This window comes from Colius striatus, chromosome 15 (assembly GCF_028858725.1).
Source record: "Colius striatus isolate bColStr4 chromosome 15, bColStr4.1.hap1, whole genome shotgun sequence".
Taxonomy (NCBI): domain Eukaryota; kingdom Metazoa; phylum Chordata; class Aves; order Coliiformes; family Coliidae; genus Colius; species Colius striatus.
This window is the reverse complement of record NC_084773.1, coordinates 3,098,006-3,116,230: the sequence shown is the minus strand read 5'-3', so window position 1 is coordinate 3,116,230 and position 18,225 is coordinate 3,098,006. Positions and strand designations below refer to the sequence as shown.

General features: G+C 45.1%; 1 protein-coding gene across 7 annotated transcripts in view; it reads right to left on the bottom strand.

Moving 5' to 3' along the window:
- Nucleotides 1-18,225, bottom strand: part of FBLN2 (fibulin 2) — a 129,914-nt gene that overhangs the window by 68,239 nt on the left and 43,450 nt on the right. For all 7 annotated transcript variants that reach the window (XM_062008458.1, XM_062008457.1, XM_062008453.1 and 4 more), the window contains one exon: nt 13,052-14,519. In XM_062008458.1, the coding sequence (XP_061864442.1) occupies nt 13,052-14,390 (1,339 nt within the window). In that variant the 5' untranslated portion in view covers nt 14,391-14,519. The remainder of the gene's footprint in view (nt 1-13,051; nt 14,520-18,225) is intronic.

Sequence of the window (18,225 nt, the reverse complement as noted above, 5' to 3'; positions counted from 1 at the left end):
AGGCTGAGGAAGGCAAAAGTCCATATTTCAAGAACATAACTGAAGCACGTTCATTAGTTTAATGCAGCAAGCAAATCTTCTGAGACTAGTGCACAAGATTTTGGAAAGTCTTTGTATTTATCTTCCACCTCACTTAAAGATACAAGCAAAACAACAATTTGCTTGAGACTGCATTCAATCCAAGCTGATTGAAATTAAACATTTATATAACCTTCTATTGTAAAGCCTAGTCATACTGATGCTTACCATACTTCTCTTTTGATTCCAATGCCATGAGTTAAGACAATGCTTATCAACTTTGATCCAGAACCAGTAAAAGTATGAATTTTATCATTCTTACATGAGACATTACTTAAGTGGATGTTATCTTCAATGAAAACAGTTCCTTAGAGTAAATCTCTTACAAAATCATTTGGCTACAATACTGTAGTTTTGAATCTGGAAATGAAAACCACTAGTAGTTCATGCAAGGCAATTCCAACATGAGGAAAATTAATGCACATTGCAGAGGAAGAATTCTTGGATAAGAGGGAGAGCTATACTAATCTTCAGCTGTTTATAGGCCATAAACAAGACACTTTATAGAAGTAGCTGAAGACTTACAATTGGGTCTACTTGAGCTTTAGAGAGAAATAGCCATCAACTCAAAGTTTGATAGCCAAATACTGACAGCACTTGGCAGAGTTTTGGAGTGGGTTTTAGGCTTTCTATGCCACCAAGCAGATAATGGGTTTACTTAATACTGTTATCTAAAAGTCCTCCTAGTGATTTCTCAGTCATTATTTCAAAAGGCTCCTTAAACACCATTAAACTAGATGGAAGATTTCCTAGTCAGCTTGTTCAATGCAAAAGGGCTCTTTAACCTCATGGAAAGAGTAATAAGAAATCAGCATTATACATCCTAAGTTCCATTTTCATTTAAAAAAGTACATTTTCAGTAATGAACTTTGGTTTTTTGTGACAGACTAACCAAGTGTTAACATGAATCTTCTACAAAGCTTACCCTCCCAAAGCACACTGCCTCTATGGGGCACACAGGGCCATCCACACATGCTGCTGGAGCACATTATGTGCTGTTTATTTCAGTGGTCCCTTTTCAGGAACTTCTGCTCCCCACTGAAGCAAGGTTTGTGTTCCTGGAATTCCTTTTGTGGGTGCATTGTGCTGTTGGCACACTGTAGGTTTGGTATTAAGTATCATAAATTCTATGTTGTAAACCACTGCTAGCAAAATAGAATTGTTTCCTCAGTCCTTGTCGGATGTTTCATTCAGAGAATGAACACAGGAAGCCCTTTTGATGCTTCACTTCATAGAAGATGTTTAACTCTAGAATATTAATCAATTTAACTTGTGCTCAGAAAATGATTCCAGTAAGTAGCACATACAATGCCTTTCAAAACTCTGACAGAAACTAACATATGAATAGTGAGAGGTGAGAAGAAAAGGAAACTTAAGTATAGCCAGATGTTCCTGTTGCAAGAATTCATTCATTTTCTTCTCAATTCTGTTCCCTGCATATGAGCCAGCTTCAGTCAAACTCCAGCTCCCCTGCTCCAAACACAGCTGATGCTGTTGCTCACAGTGAATGTAAGGAGGACGTGAGTGGTGCTACAGCTCAATGCCAGACTGTAGCCCTCACACAGTGCTATTGAGCATTAATCAAAGAAATACACCAAAGGTGTCTTGGTGGCAGGCTAAGACCAGAATGTATTGCGTGAAATTGGCTTAAAATGTCTTGGGCTATGTATGATATCCATGGCAAATGCCATTTTTTCCTGCAGCTCTCCCAGAAGAGTTCCAGTACTGGTCCCCAATATGTAGTAGCCCACACCAGGCTGCAAAGTGTCTGTGCTGGGTCACAACATCTCCATGCTGGGCTCACAGCCACTCACAGCCATTGCAACAGTCAGGGGCTGATGCTCCACCTCCAACCTGCAACTATCAGCATGCCCCAGAGTGCTGAATTCAAGTGAAAGGAAACATTTCTTCAACTGCAAAGCCACAAAAGCTGGCTCTGTTAAAAAGTTACAAGAAGCCTAAGGGAAAGAGAGGAGAAGATACCCAGCAAAGGAGGAGGAGGAAAATCCACAATGATGTCCAGTGACAGCCAAAAAAAGCAGGGAAGGTAGAGGTGCAGCACAAATGGCTAACACAGGAGAGAAGAGGCAAATTCTCCTTGTAATAAAACATCTACATGGTGACCTCATACGAAATAAAGCTTATTCTCAACACTTTCTTTACTCTTGAGATAAACTCATGTGCCCAGTTCAAATGACCTTTATGGAAACATGTACAACACTGTATACAAACCTATTACTTGTGCAGTCTGGTCACTGGAGATGCACACAATAACTTGCCCTATGAATGCAAAGCTACAAGGTTCCATTTGATGATTTTCATTGTTTTTAAGATGCATATTATACACAGAACAATGGTCCACAAGAGCACCAGCTTTTGTAACATCCTTTAAAAGAAGTCATTGATGTAAATCCTTCCCTTTCATGCAACTGTTTATACTGTTGAGAGTTTTAAACCCACAGTTCTTGGAACCATAAACATTTATTTTATTATTCTGGTACTCAAAACTATGGTCAAACATCTCTGAGCTCCATCAGCATCCCTGTGCTTCACAACAGCAACATGAAAGCAACAAGCACTCATAGCAACAAGGGAGAAGGAATAACTGGCCTGTGTGGTTTTCTTAGTGCATGAAGGGGTAGAACTGCAGCCAGTATGGCCAGGCTGTGGAGGGGCAGGCAAGGCAGCTGTGCACACATAGGCTCAGCACATTGCCCACACACCCCTGTTAGCTCCTCAAGCTGTCTGCAGGGACACCCCAGAGCACCTTCGTTCCCAGCTGCTACCATCTAATTAGGTTCTCTATCACCATCAGTGAGTCCCATCCCAGTAATTCCATCATGCAGTGAACAGTTTCTGGCCCAGAGGCTCCAAACTGCTGCAGTGAATTCATTTGTCACAGGCACTCCCCATGCAGCGTCAGAGCAAAGTGGCACTGCAGCTCCCTGCCCCCCTAGGTAAAGACACTGGAGGGTTGCTGGTCCTAAAAAAAGCACAATTACCTTTTTCCCCCCTATCCCTCTGGCTTAGTGGCAACAGCAAGAGTTGTTGGGTTGGTGGTTTAGGATTTTTTGGTGGTTTTGGAGAATTGGTCATCTCAGGCAAGGCACAGACAGACTGGGAATAGTCAATGAAACATAAAATCTTCTCACACATAAGATCTTTATAAAATTCCAATTACTTATGGCTTGTTACCTAAGAATCCCTAAGAGGTAGGAGATATTGCTTGCTGTGAGGCCTGGGGTAATGAAATTACAAATCCCTTCATGAGTAAGCACAAGCTAGAAAGCTACATTTATTTGGCCTACATATTTGAAACTGTTCAAAAGGTTATTGTCTCACAAAGTTTGGATCAGAAATTACTGGTTTTGTTTGCCTTTCTGTAACAAGGAGCTATATTCAGGGTCATTTTTAATTCCTCAGTGATCGATTAGAATACTACAAACACCACTGCAGAGAAGTCTCATTGAAATTCTGTTTTCTGAAGAAATATCAAACATGCATACAAAAAATTACTCTCAAATATATATTATAAATAACCAGCAAATGCAAGCCCCTTGGGAAACCTGGCGAGCCTGACAGCCTTGTCTTTTCCAGTGGTTAATTAAGCTGTACAAGAAACCTCCCATCTCATTTCCATAGTTTTCCTCCAGCATGTCTTAATTACAGAATCAAGATCACAGAATCTTAAGGGTTGGAAGGGACCTGGAAAGCTCATGCAGTGCAACCCCCCTGCCAGAGCAGGAGCACCTAGGGCAGGGCACACAGGAACTTGTCCAGCTGGATTTCAATGTCTCCAGAGAAGGAGCCTCCACAGCCCATCTGGGCAGCCCCTGCCAGTGCTCCCTCACCTCAACAGGGAAGAAATTTTCCTTTATGTTTCTTTGGAACCTCTTCTGTTCCAGCTTGTCCCCATTGTCCCTTGCCCTATCATTGGCCATCACTGAGCACAGCCTGGCTCCATCCTCCTGACATCCGCCCTTTATGGATTTGTAAACATGAATGAGGTCACCCCTCACTCTTCTCCAAGCTGAACAGCCCCAGCTCCCTCAGTCTTTCTTCACAAGGGAGATGCTCCATTCCATCATTTTGTGGTCCTCCTCTGAACTCTCTCCAGCATCTCCCTGTCCTTCTGGAACTGAGGTGTCCAGCACTGGACACAATATTCCAGATGTGGTCTCATGGAGGGCAGAGTAGAGGTAGAGTAGAACCTCTCTCCACCTACTGCCCACAGACCTTCTAACCCACCCCAGGATGCCATTGGCCTTCTTGGCCAGGAGGGCATGTTGCTGGCTCATGCTCATCCTGCTGCCCACCAGAACCCCCAGGTCCCTTTCCCCTGTACTGCTCTCTAACAGTTAACTCATCAAATGTTCTTGTTGCAAACCACTGATGAAGCTGACTTTTCACGAATGGTGATAGGGTACACAGGAGAAGCTTCCAAAACTATTTTGATGCCATCATATGTTAGGTGCTCAACTCCAGCTAAATTTATTGTTTCAACATATAAGATTAAAACTATCTTGTTAACTAAAGGCTACAAAGTTAAGGGTATCTGAAAACCCTAGTCTATGTTCAGTGTCACTGTGGAAAAGCTGCCTTTGGGGCCAGCAGTGACAGCAGTGCTGAGCAGCTCCTGCCAGGATGGGACACTCACACTGCCAATATCCATTCTCCAAACAGGTGTGAATGTTTCACCCCGTTTCACTTTTTCTTCAAACATCCTCTGCACCTTGGTGCCAACACTTAGCACAATAAATTTCCTTATAAAAAACTGCTCCAGACAACTGCACGAGTAACAGTCCAGAAAGAGCCCAGTGAGTAAAATGTGTGATCAGCAGATGGGCAATCTCATTACACCACACCACTGCACCAGGAGCTGGGAAAAATACCTTGTTCTTCAGAATGCATTTAACAAAGGCAAAACTAGCAAGATTCAAAGGAACATATGTGTTTGTTCCACCTGGTACTGCACACTGTACCCGCTTGCCATGGTCCTCAGTGATTCATGGCCTTATCCCTAAAACCACAGTGAAGTGAGGAGCTGTTGTCTTCAGTTGATGGGTAACTCAGGAAGACAGAGCAACCTTCTCAATCATCCCTAGTTACCAGATTGGCAGTTACTGGAGTTTAAAAAGACCTCAAGACCTGAGCATCTCCCTAAGTTGTTTAGGCTCCTAAAAACCTGCATACATCTGACTAGACAGCTTTTAGTAAAGCATGGCACTGAAACTTGTCATTCTGTACACCAGGCTTGTGCTTGCACCACTTCAAAGATCTTCACATCTTTAAGAAAAGATCCTGTAAACCATTTTCTCTCCCTAAAGATCATGAGCTCCTGGTTCAATACATAGCTATCACTTGAAATACTCTAAGGATCAAAGCAGCACCATAAAAGCCTGACACAACAGTATTGTTACTCAGGAGCTTCCAACCCTTGATTACTATCTCCATCTCAGCAAGGTGATGCACATGATGAAGAAAGTCTGTGGCAAGGAGGGCTCAAGCTCTACCATACTATGATTCCATGATTCATCAGAGAAATCCTTGCAAAGACAGAATAATGGTCCAAACGGAGAGCCCACAGCTTTGAGAGGCATGCTTGAAGCCCAGCCGGCTGGAAAACCAGCAGCAGTGACCTGACCTGTAGCAGCTCCCAAAACACAACCAGGCAAGTGGCAGTCATGCAGCAACACATCCAGACAGATCATCTAGACACAAACACCAAACCATCAACACTGACCCCAAAGTATGCTCCATGGTAGGGCAAGTCTGGATACTCAAAATTCGGCTGCTGCCTATGTGCCTTGGCTGTCGGATCAGATCAGATCAGCCCTCCTGAGCCATGCTCAGATCCCTCAAAAGCAGGACTATTCAAAGCACTTGATACAGACCTAATGCTGCATCCACTGAAAGCTTTGGGAATGGAATCCAGGCCCTATCTGGCAATTCAGTGAGATTTGATACTTTTGGCTACTGCTTATTTCAGAGTCTGCCAACAACTAGCCTGAACATACTCCTCCATGCTGGAGAAGCTCTAGCTTTCCTTGCACACTTTAGCACACACACACACTTGAAATTACTGGTCTTGTTAAAGTGGAAAGTACCAAGAGAGCCCATCCCAGCACAAGTGACTCCCTTCACCTTGTCGTCCAGCCTCAGCTCCTACTTATGCTTTTAGGTATTGGAAGGAAGACCAATAAAAAGACAAGGAAACACAACTGTGGTGTCTACGGCACTTTAGGGAGGTTTCCTTCCAAACCTCCCATGCAGGGGGCCAGACCCAGCCATGCTTCATCCCACGTCTGTCTGCTGGAACACAAACTTGAAACGACAGCAGGGCTGGTTGGCAGCAGCCCAGCAGTCCAAATGAGCCAGAGGGAGACTGCTGCATGAGCTGCTCATGGCTCCACCACCAGTGGAGCTGGACGAGGAGTGGGTGGCAGCCCCTGGCCATGGGCACTGGGGTCACAGGACTGCAGTGAGCAAGGGAAAGGGTCTAGGAAGACATTGTGCACTAGAAGCCATGAGAGGATCAGCCTCCCCCACACCATACATGTCATTTTTCATTTGGGAAATGGTTGCACTTCTTTTTTTCCCCTCTTTCCTCCTAAACTCGCATCCAGCTACCTAATCAGGTCTGAATGTCATTATTGGCAGAACAGATCAATCTATTTTGTGATTCTCTCTTAAAACACTTCATTGTTTCTTTCATTGTATAAAATTTTACAGCATTTCAGTCTTTCTGTAAGTACCTCAGCTTGCCTTACACCCATTCACAATATATTCCTCTACAATCTTCCTATCTTGGAACTTCAACTAGCACAGAGGCAACCAAACACTGTCAGCTGGAGCTGTAATTCATGCTGATTCACACTTGCTGGCCCACAGGCTTTATCTCCCCACATCTCACTTTCCTGAGGTTTATTTTCATTCCTCAGTTATCCTAGTTTGAGGGCTCAAAGCTGATTTCTTGCCTTTGCAAAGAGAACTGGTATGAAGTAAACAACATAGGATTGAGCCTGAGGTAATTCAAGTAAATGGGAAAGAACACTTCACCTGATATCAAAAATTACAAAGTAATTGCAAGTAGAATTTGAGTTTCTGAAGCACCATCCATAGCATTCTCCCACTTCCAGCACATTTCATGGTGGCAGTAGGAAGGGCAAAAGGTAGGTGTGTTCAGAGAATGCCTTGGAAACCCCCACTGCAGGACTGCTTTACGGATCTCATTTCTTGTTAGTCTTCAGTTCAGAAATCCAAAGTCATCTTTCTTCATGAGCCTCAATATCAGTTGATAGATTGGTTGAAATCTCAACTGCATCCTTAGAAGTAACACAAGAGCCTCCCAACACCTCCTACCTGATCAGGATACACACGCAATAAACACTGTTCTCACATCCACCGATCTCTGCCTGCAAATATTTACTTGGTGCACTTCAGTCGGAGAGCAATTACACTTATCTCTAAAAATGACCATGATAAACCCATCCACAACTGCTGAGTTTTTTTTTTCCAAGTGGAAAAATACCTCCATTCTGCAACACAATGGTTCCAGCTAGACACAAATTGCTACTCAGCCTGCCAAACCCAGAACGCAAACCGTAAAACATTCCCAACGAAGCTGTTAACTACCTGAGTTACATTTATCCAAGAAAAGGTACTCTCCTGGCAGAGCACAGGGAAATGGAAAACAGGGGGAATGTCTTACTTGACAGTAAGATCTTTAAAGATGTTTTATTCAACCTTCCCTGTTCAGAGCAGTTTTAAGATGAGGAAATAGGAAATTAAAACTGCCTTTGTTTGCTACTCTTGCGGTAAGTGACAGGGTAAGATCGATGTTTGGAAAGAGACTGAATAAAAAGAACAGTCTCCCATCAATCTCATCCCTTCCCTTGGTGAAAGTACTTAATTTACACTTTCTCAGCTGAGTAATTACCTCTACATTACACTTACAGTTCCTCTAGGAATGGACTAATTAGCATTTACCACAGAAACTTCAATAGGGCTGAAGAAAGTTGCTCTTTAGTCTATATTCAAGATCTATGACAAATGCAATCATGCATGGAGTAAGAGACAAATGTTTCCACAGCAGGGATTGCTATGGGCTAGCACAGAGCACATGGGGATGAAGACTCCTGAGATGCAGCACCCACTGAGCTCACACAGCACTGCAGAGCACTTCCAAACGAGCCACCACAGAGGGCCTGACTGCACACAGCACCCAGGTCAGGGGCCAAATGGCTGGTCCAGAAAAGCTACAAGGAGCCAAAAAAAGGAGAGGGGGAATAATTCCCCAAACAAGTGGTAATTCACTGGAGTCCATGAGTGAAGATGCTAAACAGCTCATCTTAGCTGGCTGATGGGATATACAGTGCAATATTACATCTTGCCGTATCTGCTCTTTAAAGGTAGAGTTATTTTGGTTGCTGGGCTGGCTAGAGCTCAGCACATGCCCCAGGGCAACCTCTACCTGGGACCAAGCCACATCTCAGCCTCACAGAATACTGAAACACAGAGGAAAAATAAAATGCAAAAGGAGAATAGAATCAAAACACAGAGTTAATCTTTCCTGAGCACCAACATACACCACGTTGTTTCTACTGTTAGATGACATACGAGCCATCAGAGATTTGGGAGACCAAAACTCAGCTACATATTAAACCCAAGTGAGATACATAAAATGTAAGTAATTAAGCCAGGTTTTTAACCAAAGGCATCAGATGTACAACCACAGCTGAGTTCTAGTGCCAGAATATAGTTAATAGGAAGAACAAATGCAATAGCCGTCTAACTTGGCCTAATTTTTAGTGGCAGCAAATGGTTCTGTGAAGCCTGCTATACTTTTCTAAACTCTGAAGGAAAAGAAAGACTAAAAGAAAAATACCTACAATGTCCCTACAGTCACAAGAATATATCTCCCAGTGACTCAGAAACCCACGTAAATGTATATTTCCAAAAAAGAAAGATGAAATGTTAATAACCATATTGATGATTTCAAGGAAGGAAAAGCCCAAAAGAAAGAAAGCCCATTCCATGCAGAGACTGATGAGAAAAACAGGAAAATGAAGTGCAAAACCCCTAAACAAACCTCTAACCCAGCCCTCTGAGGCAGCCACTTCCAGTGCCTTGGGCTGCAAGCACCTTCCCTGTGCCCCATGACTCTGCAATCACACAGCATTCACGGCAGCCCAACCCCCCTCCTCAGGCTGTGAGCAATGGCCTTTGCACCCCACAGCACCCTGAAAGAGCTGGTTGAACAAAACCTGCACTCGTTGCTGGTGGGCACCCATGGGCAGCGCAGGGTGAGTGGGCAGAGGCCTGGGAGCACTTTGCTTTTGAGACACAAAGGACTCTGTGCCTGCCTGAGGGCTGACTCACATCACACCCCAAAGAGCTAGACGGGATCTGAATGAGGGGATCAAGTGCACATTTGTGGAGGCATATATGTGTGGAGGCATATATGTGTGTGAGGGCAGGAAGGCTCTTCAGAGGGCCCTAACCAGGCTGGAACCATGGACTGAGGGCAATGGGATGAGGTTTAACAAGGCCAAGGGCTGGGTCCTGCACTTGGGCATCACCAACCCCAGGCAACGCTCCAGGCTGGGACAGAGGGGCTGGAAAAGCTGCCTGATGGGAAAGACCCTGGGGGTCTTGATTAAGAGTGGCTGAACATGAGCCAGCAGTGTGCCCAGGTGGCCAAGAGGGCCAGTGGCATCCTGGCTTGTATCAGAAATAGTGTGGCCAGCAGAACCAGGGCAGTGATTGTCCCCCTGTGCTGGGCACTACTGAGGCTGCAGCTCGAGTGCTGTGTTCAGTGTTGGGCCCCTCACTACAAGAGATGAGATGCTGGAGTGTGTCCAGAGCTGAGCAGTGCAGCTGGGGAAGGGGCTGGAGCACAAGACTGATGGGGAGCAGCTGAGGGACCTGGAGGTGTTTGGTCTGGAGAAGAGGAGGCTGAGGGGAGACATGAGCACTCTCTGCAACTCCCTGACAGGAGCCTGTAATGAGGTGGGGATGGGTCTCTGCTCCCAAGTAACGAGTAATAGGACAAAGAGGAAAGAGCCTCAAGTTTCCTCCGGGGAGGTTTAGATTTGAGCTGAGGAAGAACTTTTTCCCTGAGAGGGTTGTCAGCCCCTGTGCCAGGCTGCCCAGGGAGCTGGGGGAGTCCCATCCCTGGAGCTATTGCAAAGCCATAGTGCTGAGGTGCAGGGAGCCATGCAGGCTTTAAAAATTAGGGTGCTGATGCAATTTATATCACACTGCTGATTCTTGAGGGAGAAAAGAAGTTATTTGGTAATTCTGGTAGCTTATGCCATTTTAGAGTTAGAAATACATGTACAGAAGTTATGTTTTTTCATTCTATATGTGAAGGCAAAATCAATTTCTCTTTCAAGTCTGACTAATATCTTTATTTGCCCTCTACCACTGGCTCAGGAGTCACTCAGAGACTGAAGATAGATGTGTTTTATTACTTGAAACTTATGGATCTACTTGCACAAGTCGCAGCCACGTCAATTAACAGAACAAGTGAAAATCCAGCAGCACTTCAGGCACCTGCTTGCCATGTCAAGGGACAGTCCTGATTTTTGGAGAAGGTTCTGTAGTTCCTTTATAACCTGTACAGATCTTCTTCCACCAACTATGCCTAATGGGAACAGTGGAGCAGATGGGGGGCACAGGCAGCAGCTGTGGGATGCTGAACGTGGTGCAATGACACTGATGCTCATACCCAGGATATGCAGCAGCTCTGGGGGTCATGCATAGAACCAGCAGCCTCACAGCTGCACTGTCTGCAGCCTAACAGGGAGTGCTATGCTCTCTAGGGCTAGTTATTTTCATTTCTACTTCTAAACTATTAAAGCAAATGATATATGTATATCTCAGTTACGGCAAAAATGGCATCCAGTGATTTCCAAGACTCCTTCTCTAGGCTAGAAAACTCATGTCTGACATCCATCACATTTTGCTCTTACCCAACGGGTATCCTGACCTTATCCAAACCCCTACCAGACCTGTCTCAGTCAAGTAGTTCCTCAGCAATCACAGATTGGATATCAGCCACTAGACTCTAAAATCTAATAGTTAGCTCTGCTGCTAAACACTTTCACTCCAAAAGGCTTTCTTAAACCCTCTCACTGAAAGTGTCAGGGTAGCCTATCATCCATCTTTGCTTTTTGAGAGGGAAAAAAAGGGTAATTAAATTTTAAATACACTGGTTTTAAGTTGCATCAGAAAACAGGTTATTGCATGTTAGTCCTGACTCAGACCCACATACAGCCTTGATGAACAGATCAGATTAGAGTTTGTGGTAGGCTGCAACAGACATAGGGGAAGAGCTTCATGCTTAAGCAAGTAGGGTAAAATCTGACTACAGCTGAACTCAGTCCACCATGTAGGCAGGTGCTTTTTTCCACTTGTATTTGCCCAAAGCAGATGAAGGTTTTATGGACAGATCCACTTATTCAGACAACACAAACTGGAAGGCTGGGATCAGTTCACTACTCCTCTAGGATAATCAGCCACTCGCCCTTATTTGATTCATCTTTCATGTAACAAAAGGAGTTAGAAGTAAAATTCAACATCTGTGAAGAGAAGGTAGGATAGAGGTAAGACTTGGAGCACACTATCTCCTAAACCACTTGTGAAAGTCTAGGCTCCCTAATGAAATCTCTCTGGATTACATGTATGCTCAGCTAACGTTTTCTCCTTTCAATGTGTTGCCTTCCAACAACTACAGAGCAGGAAGGTCCACCAGGTAAGGCTGGTTTCTGGAGTATCATCTTGGTGAAATGAAGAAGTCAAGGTCTGACTGAGATTATAGCTCCTTACACTATTTGTGAGGTCAATGTTTACAATAAAAATAAGTGGAAATGAAAGAAAAAGGCTTCTGTTTCCATTCATGGACCTCATCCATCCTCTGTGTGGTAAACAGTCATGAGGTGCTGTTTGGGTTGGGAGCCTCAGCTCCAAATCCACTCTCCTCCTATCTCTCTCCAGCTTCTTGAGTAGAAGCACTGGGCAGCTCAAGATGTTTAAGGGCTATCTAGATAACCCAGGAAGAAATATCACTGCCTAGAGAGTAATCAGTATACTCCACTCAGACTGCAAGGATTACACATCTGAGTCTCATGAGAACATTTTGTGCCACGTCTTGAAAAAGGAGATATTACTCTTGATTTGATGAAAAATGAATTGGAAATACGAGCTGTATATGTGGTAATTTATAGCGATGAAGTTTGCATTCATTACAGTAATGAGCACTGCACACAGCATATAATCAACGTTCACTGCAGATGTCAAGAGGAACCCAGAAGCAGAGAGGAAATACGTGCGCTTGCCACAGTTGATCATAAACATCATAAACTTCCAGCCCCCAAAATACACAAAGCAAGAAGCAGTCCTTTTTCTCCCCACTAGTCCTCAGGGGTATTGGAGTATATCTATCAAGTTCTTGTACTAGCAAGCTTAGACAGCCTTTCAATCAGAGGATAAATATTACAACAAGTGCTGTAAATATTTTTGTAGTAGAAGCACAACTGTTTCACTTCCTCCCCAGCAAAAAACAAAAGCTACAAATGTGATTACATTCAGTCCTTAACTGGAGGATCCAAGCAGATAACTAATGAAATCCTTTTATGTAGAGCAAGACGCTTCTTCAACATCACTTTAGTAATTAAAAGTAATGGAACAAAAAGAGCTCATAAACCATCATCTCAGATAAAGTTAAAATACTAGAAAACAGCATAACCACAGTCTGCAAAATCAAAGCAAGGTAGGCAGTGGTGAAATGGTGAACCTATTATGCCAAATGAAACACAAACCATCCTCTGAAAGAGATGAAAGAAGGTAACTGAAGGTTTGCTTGTTTTCATGTCCAGACAGAGCAATAAGGAGAAAGAAGAGTGGATGATGCACCAACGTCATAATGAGTAAACGCTCTCTAGAGATCTACATCAGAAGTGGTTCTTACCTTCGGGTAACCTGGGGTTGGCGTGGATAGAGTTGGGGTCCCCATCTTCCTCAGGGTGGTAACGATAGAGCGTCTGTGACTGCTTTTGGGATGACTGACTACGGTCTTCCTTTAGAGCAACGAGAGGAGAGGTTGTTGCACTGAACTTTACCTTGGGGAAAGCGTTTCCCTCGCGGGTTTCATGGGCAGATTTTGACCGACTCGGCTCTGTTAAATTCACCTCCTTCAAGCCCAGGTACATGCTGTTCCCCAGGTCTTCTTTTCTGGCGTGCTTTTTCATCTTAGAGTGGGGAGCTCTGTCTTGCTCATGCCTCTCTTTGTCCCCATGCTTCCCCTTTGTTCTCCTCTCCGATTCCTCCAGCTGCTTGGGTGCCTCAGTGGTGGCTGTTGTGTGCTCCAGAGGCGCAGTGGTGGTTGCTGGTGCTTCCTTATGCGTTGCTTGCTGCAGGGATGCTGCCGTGGTGCGGGGCACCCGCTTGCGCTCGCTTCTCTCTGTGGCGCTGCGAACTTCTGCCGGGGCTTTCGGCGCTGCCGTGGTGAGCGGCACAGCCAGCTCCTCGGTGTACGGATCGGCTGGAGCCACAGCTGAAGGAGCAACGCTGGCTGGTGGGTAGTCATAATCCTCACCTTGCTCTTGACTGATGCTCTCTTGCTCTAGGTGGGATGAAAAACTCCTGTACTTTTTTGGAGACTCCACCTGGGTGTTGTCTCCCTCTGGTGCCTCCTGGTCATAGCTGTAGGGATCGTCATAATGCCTCTCTGGTTCGCTATCTTCAGCATCTATTGGGCTTGCAGTGTTTAAGGCATAGGTGTTACAGTCTGGAAGCTGGTAACACATCAGCTCCCCACCAGCATTGGGGCAATGGCAGACCTTGCAGGGGGGCATGTGGAAGGTGTGCCCTGCTACGTACTTCTGACCCTCATGGAGGCAACCTATCCTCCCACACTGAGGGCACCCGTCAGCTGGCACCACTGCGTCGATGCAGTTTGGGGGCAGTTCTGGACACAGCATGAACTGGCAGCTGATCTTTCCTCCTCCCTTAGGGCACGAGCACTCAGTGCTTCCAAAGTCCACAAAGTAAGACTGCCCTTCGGGTACTTTGCCGTTGGTGAAGCCCACGTTGACACAGTCGTAGTACTGGTATCCTTCACAGGTGCAGCCATGCTGCAGACACGTGGCACAGCACTCGCCGGGCTCCAGCACGTCTTCAATGCAGTTGTCCAGGGGCTGGCACTCTGCCCCTGTGCAGTCCCTCTGTGCCCAGGAAACGGCGCTCCACAGCAGCACAAGGAGGATGCCATTCCAACAGCTCTGCTGCCAGCTCTGGTACCTATCCATAGTCTTCCCAAACAAGTATAGCTCCAGTCAAAACTTGCACATTCACTGGGGGGAGTTTTTTGTCCTAGAAGGCTGTGGGTTCAGCTCCAAATCTGCAGTGTTTTCTCAAGTTACCTTTTCTCATAGATCCTAGAGTTATGAAAGAAAACTCTGTTAAAGACTATACTCAAGCACATATCCTGTTAAACATTAGAGGTCTTTAAAAGTTGGGACAAAATCCAACATCTGGAAACCTAAGCACAAAATTAATCATAATGTCTTCCAAGCATTGTGGGCACTAAGTCTGGAGTTGCATGCTTCCCTCCCACCCCCAATTTGAAGACAGGGAGAAAGGGGGAGAGACAGAAAGACAGAAAGACAGAGAGATGTGTCTGTTCTCTTTTGAATCTATTCACATAATGTATAGATACCTCAACAAAAAGAAAGCCTTTATACTTCAATGCCTTGTTGTTAATCTTTCTAAAGATAGATTTTTTTGGCAGATAATAAGTAAATACACATGCTGTGTACACATGCTGCTGATGTAATTTTAAGACCATTATTCTTTATGTTTTAACTACAAAGACACAAAACTTGACAATCTTTCTTAGACAAAACCTCGTCTTGGGACATGAGAATTTGGCTGTACACATGTTAACACAAAACAAGAGGATATTTTTTCCGCCTCCTTCCCCCACTTCACAATCATTTGCACTCCAGTCTTCAGCACTAACAGCTATTTTTTTGCCCCAGCAGTGCTAAAATAAAACTTCTTTGTATATTGCGGTTACTCTGTGGTTAAACATCATATTAGCTATCCTGTAATACATATTAGAGGCCGGATCCTCAGCTCACAGAAGTTGGCACAGCTCCACAGCAGGCCTGGAGCTCATGGAGGGAGCGTCTCCGACATCACTACAGAGACAACTCTGTACGCCACCAGCTGAGAAACTATGAACAGAATATAAGTATGTAAAACTGAATTTGCATTATTATGGCATTAGCTAAAATGCCTCACAAAATCATAGAATGGTAGGGGTTGGAAGGGATCTTTAGAGATCATCCAGTCCAACCCTCCTGCAGAAGCAGGGTCACCTAGATCGGGTCACACAGGAACGTGTCCAGGTGGGTCTTGAAGACCTCCCAAGAAGAAGCCTCCACACTCTCCCTGGGCAGCCTGTGCCAGGGCTCCCTCACCCTTGCAGTGAAATAACTTTTTCTTATGTTTAAATGGAACTTTTTGTGTTTCAGCTTCATCCCATCACCCCTTGTCCTGTTGCTAGATACAATAGAAAAAAGGGATGTCCCATTCTTCCAGTTATGACACCCACCACTTATATACAATATTGAGATCGCCCCTGAGTCTTCTCCAGACTAAACAGCTCCAGGTCCTGCAGCCTTTCCTCATAAAGAAGATACTCCAGTCCCCTGATCATCTTGGTGTCCCTGCACTGGCCTCTCTCCAGCAGTTCCCTGTCCCTCTGGAGCTGAGGAGCCCAGAACTGGACACAAGACTCCAGATGAAGCCTCACCAGGGCAGAGTAGAGGGGGAGAAGAACCTCCCTTGACCTGCTGCCCACAGTCTTCTTGATGCATCCCAGGATGTCATTGGCTTCTTGCTTATGAGGGCACGTTGCTGCTCATGGTTAGTTTATTATCAGCCAGGACACTTTTTGTGTTCTTTACTTTTTAATTACTAAACTCTCTGACCATAGAAAGTGTAAGAGTTAAAGTAGCTGTTCTCCTTTAGATCAAAACCATGCTCAAAAAGATACACAATTAACATGCAAAGGAAGTGAAAACAGAAAAAAGCTTGCCCATAGAATTGTATAGGATCAGAGATCTGATTATTTTCCCAGAACCCCTCCCATCATCAAAAGAAAAAATATGAAGTCCCTACAACGTTTATCTCGGGGGTAAAATGCAGTCACATCACCCAGAACAATCAACCACACACGCAACAGGAATCCTGCCAGAAAAATCCATTCAGAAAGATTACTGCTCCCATTCAAACTGGGCTTCCAAGGACTCTGCTTCGGCACTGCTGCAAAGCGGCCAGCCCATGGGAAAAGTGTGCCTGTGCTGATAAGATATGGACAAACTGTGCTAAGAATTTCCCCAGCTCTGCCCTGGAATTTGAACGACACAGACGTACAGTTCTTACAGATGCAGGTTTTCTGTTACCAATTTGAGCGTGGTAGCTGTGTGTGCTAAAGGAGGCTGACTGAAGGACAAATAACATGGACAGAAAGTGTCATAAGGGCTTGGAAGAATCTCACTTCTTCAGAAGTGCCCTCGAAACTATTTCATATGAAGGAGAATTCTCAATGTGTGGTGCTGACATTAAGGCTTCAGAATCCAGCCTGGGAATTAATAATTTATCCTGCTTTCAGCAGCTTTTCCAGGTAATCCAAATTCATAATTATCACATAGCTCTAGCTAGGAAATAATTAATGGAGGGACAATTAAAGATAAGCTGCTTCTGTCATTGTCCCGGGGCAGGATTTTGTCACCATCCTCTCCCCTTGGAACCTCCCAGCTTTAATGCTTCAGTGCATACAAGTCTCTTGGCCAAACTTGGTGGCAGCCAAGCACAGCTCTGCCCTGGCCCATTCTTCCATCTCCTGCAGCTCAGAAAGAGCCTCTCCCCAAGCTCAGAAAGCCTCAGGCCTCTGATTTTGGGCTGTTTAGGTGTCACAGCCCCAGTTTGGAAAGTACAGCCCAGCCTTGCCTCGGTAATCAGCACTCATGGGCCACAGAAAGGGCACTCCTGTGTGTATCATCCACTATATATCCAAAGAGCAACTGCTTGCAGTCACCTACTCCTGTCCTGGTGCAGCATAGCCTGTCAGGTAAGTGGCACAAGACACCCTGGTATTTGCCTGCCCTGCTCCTACATTCCCATTTCCCAAAACAAGGACTCACTTCTCAGGCATAAACTTGAACTCCCAACAAGAACCCCCTCAAATCCTGAAGCGTCCTGAAGCAAGAAGCAGAAAGTCAGTCACAGCTTATGCCTAGAGGCTGAGCTCAGTTGGGACATCAAGGGACAGTTGTGCTTTTGGGAAATGAGCTGATGGATTGCCCTTCCCCTCCTTTCCTCATCTGCACCCTCCTTCTGTCCAAGGGTTTGTTTGCTTGTCCCGGTCACTTCCAGTTTTCCTCTGCTTGCTGCCTTGCCTCTCGCCCACGGAGAGGCCCAGAGAGCTCATGGACCCTCTCCTGCAGCAAGTCCTGTCCCTGCTCTCCGCCTCTCACACTTTCTGCTCAATGCCTCACTCAGCCCCTCTGTACTCTTTCTTCTTTGTTCATTTCCACATCCCTCAACATTTGGTTTCTCGAGCTACCAAGCTAAAATTGATAAGGCTGAAATCCTTACAAATCCCTTTTTCCTCCCGATAACGCCACAATCTTCCCTACCCTCAGCTCACTTTCCTTCATCAGAGGCTCTTGTTTCTGGTGCAATGATTCCAGCAAAAGTCTCTTTTTTATTCCCTTACACCACTGCATTTTCCTTGGGCTTTCTCCATCTGTTCCCCACATCCATTGCCCACCCATAAACTTTCATATCAAAGAAACAGCATCTACTTCAGGCAGAGAAAAAAACAGCCTTGAGTGAAGAGCACAGACAGGATTGTTGAGCCCCACTGAGAAAATGTGTCCCTCCAAACACAACGTGTGTGCTCTCTCCAGCCCACGCAGCTGATGTGCAACTGTCTCTGGATCTCTGCCCTTCCCCCATGCTGAAACGATGCTCTGGAGAGAGCAGCTAATTATTTGGTAATGGCATCAAAAGCTGAAGCTGTGAAATAAAGGTGTCTATAACCAAGAGGGTAAAAAACACACTGTCTCTGGA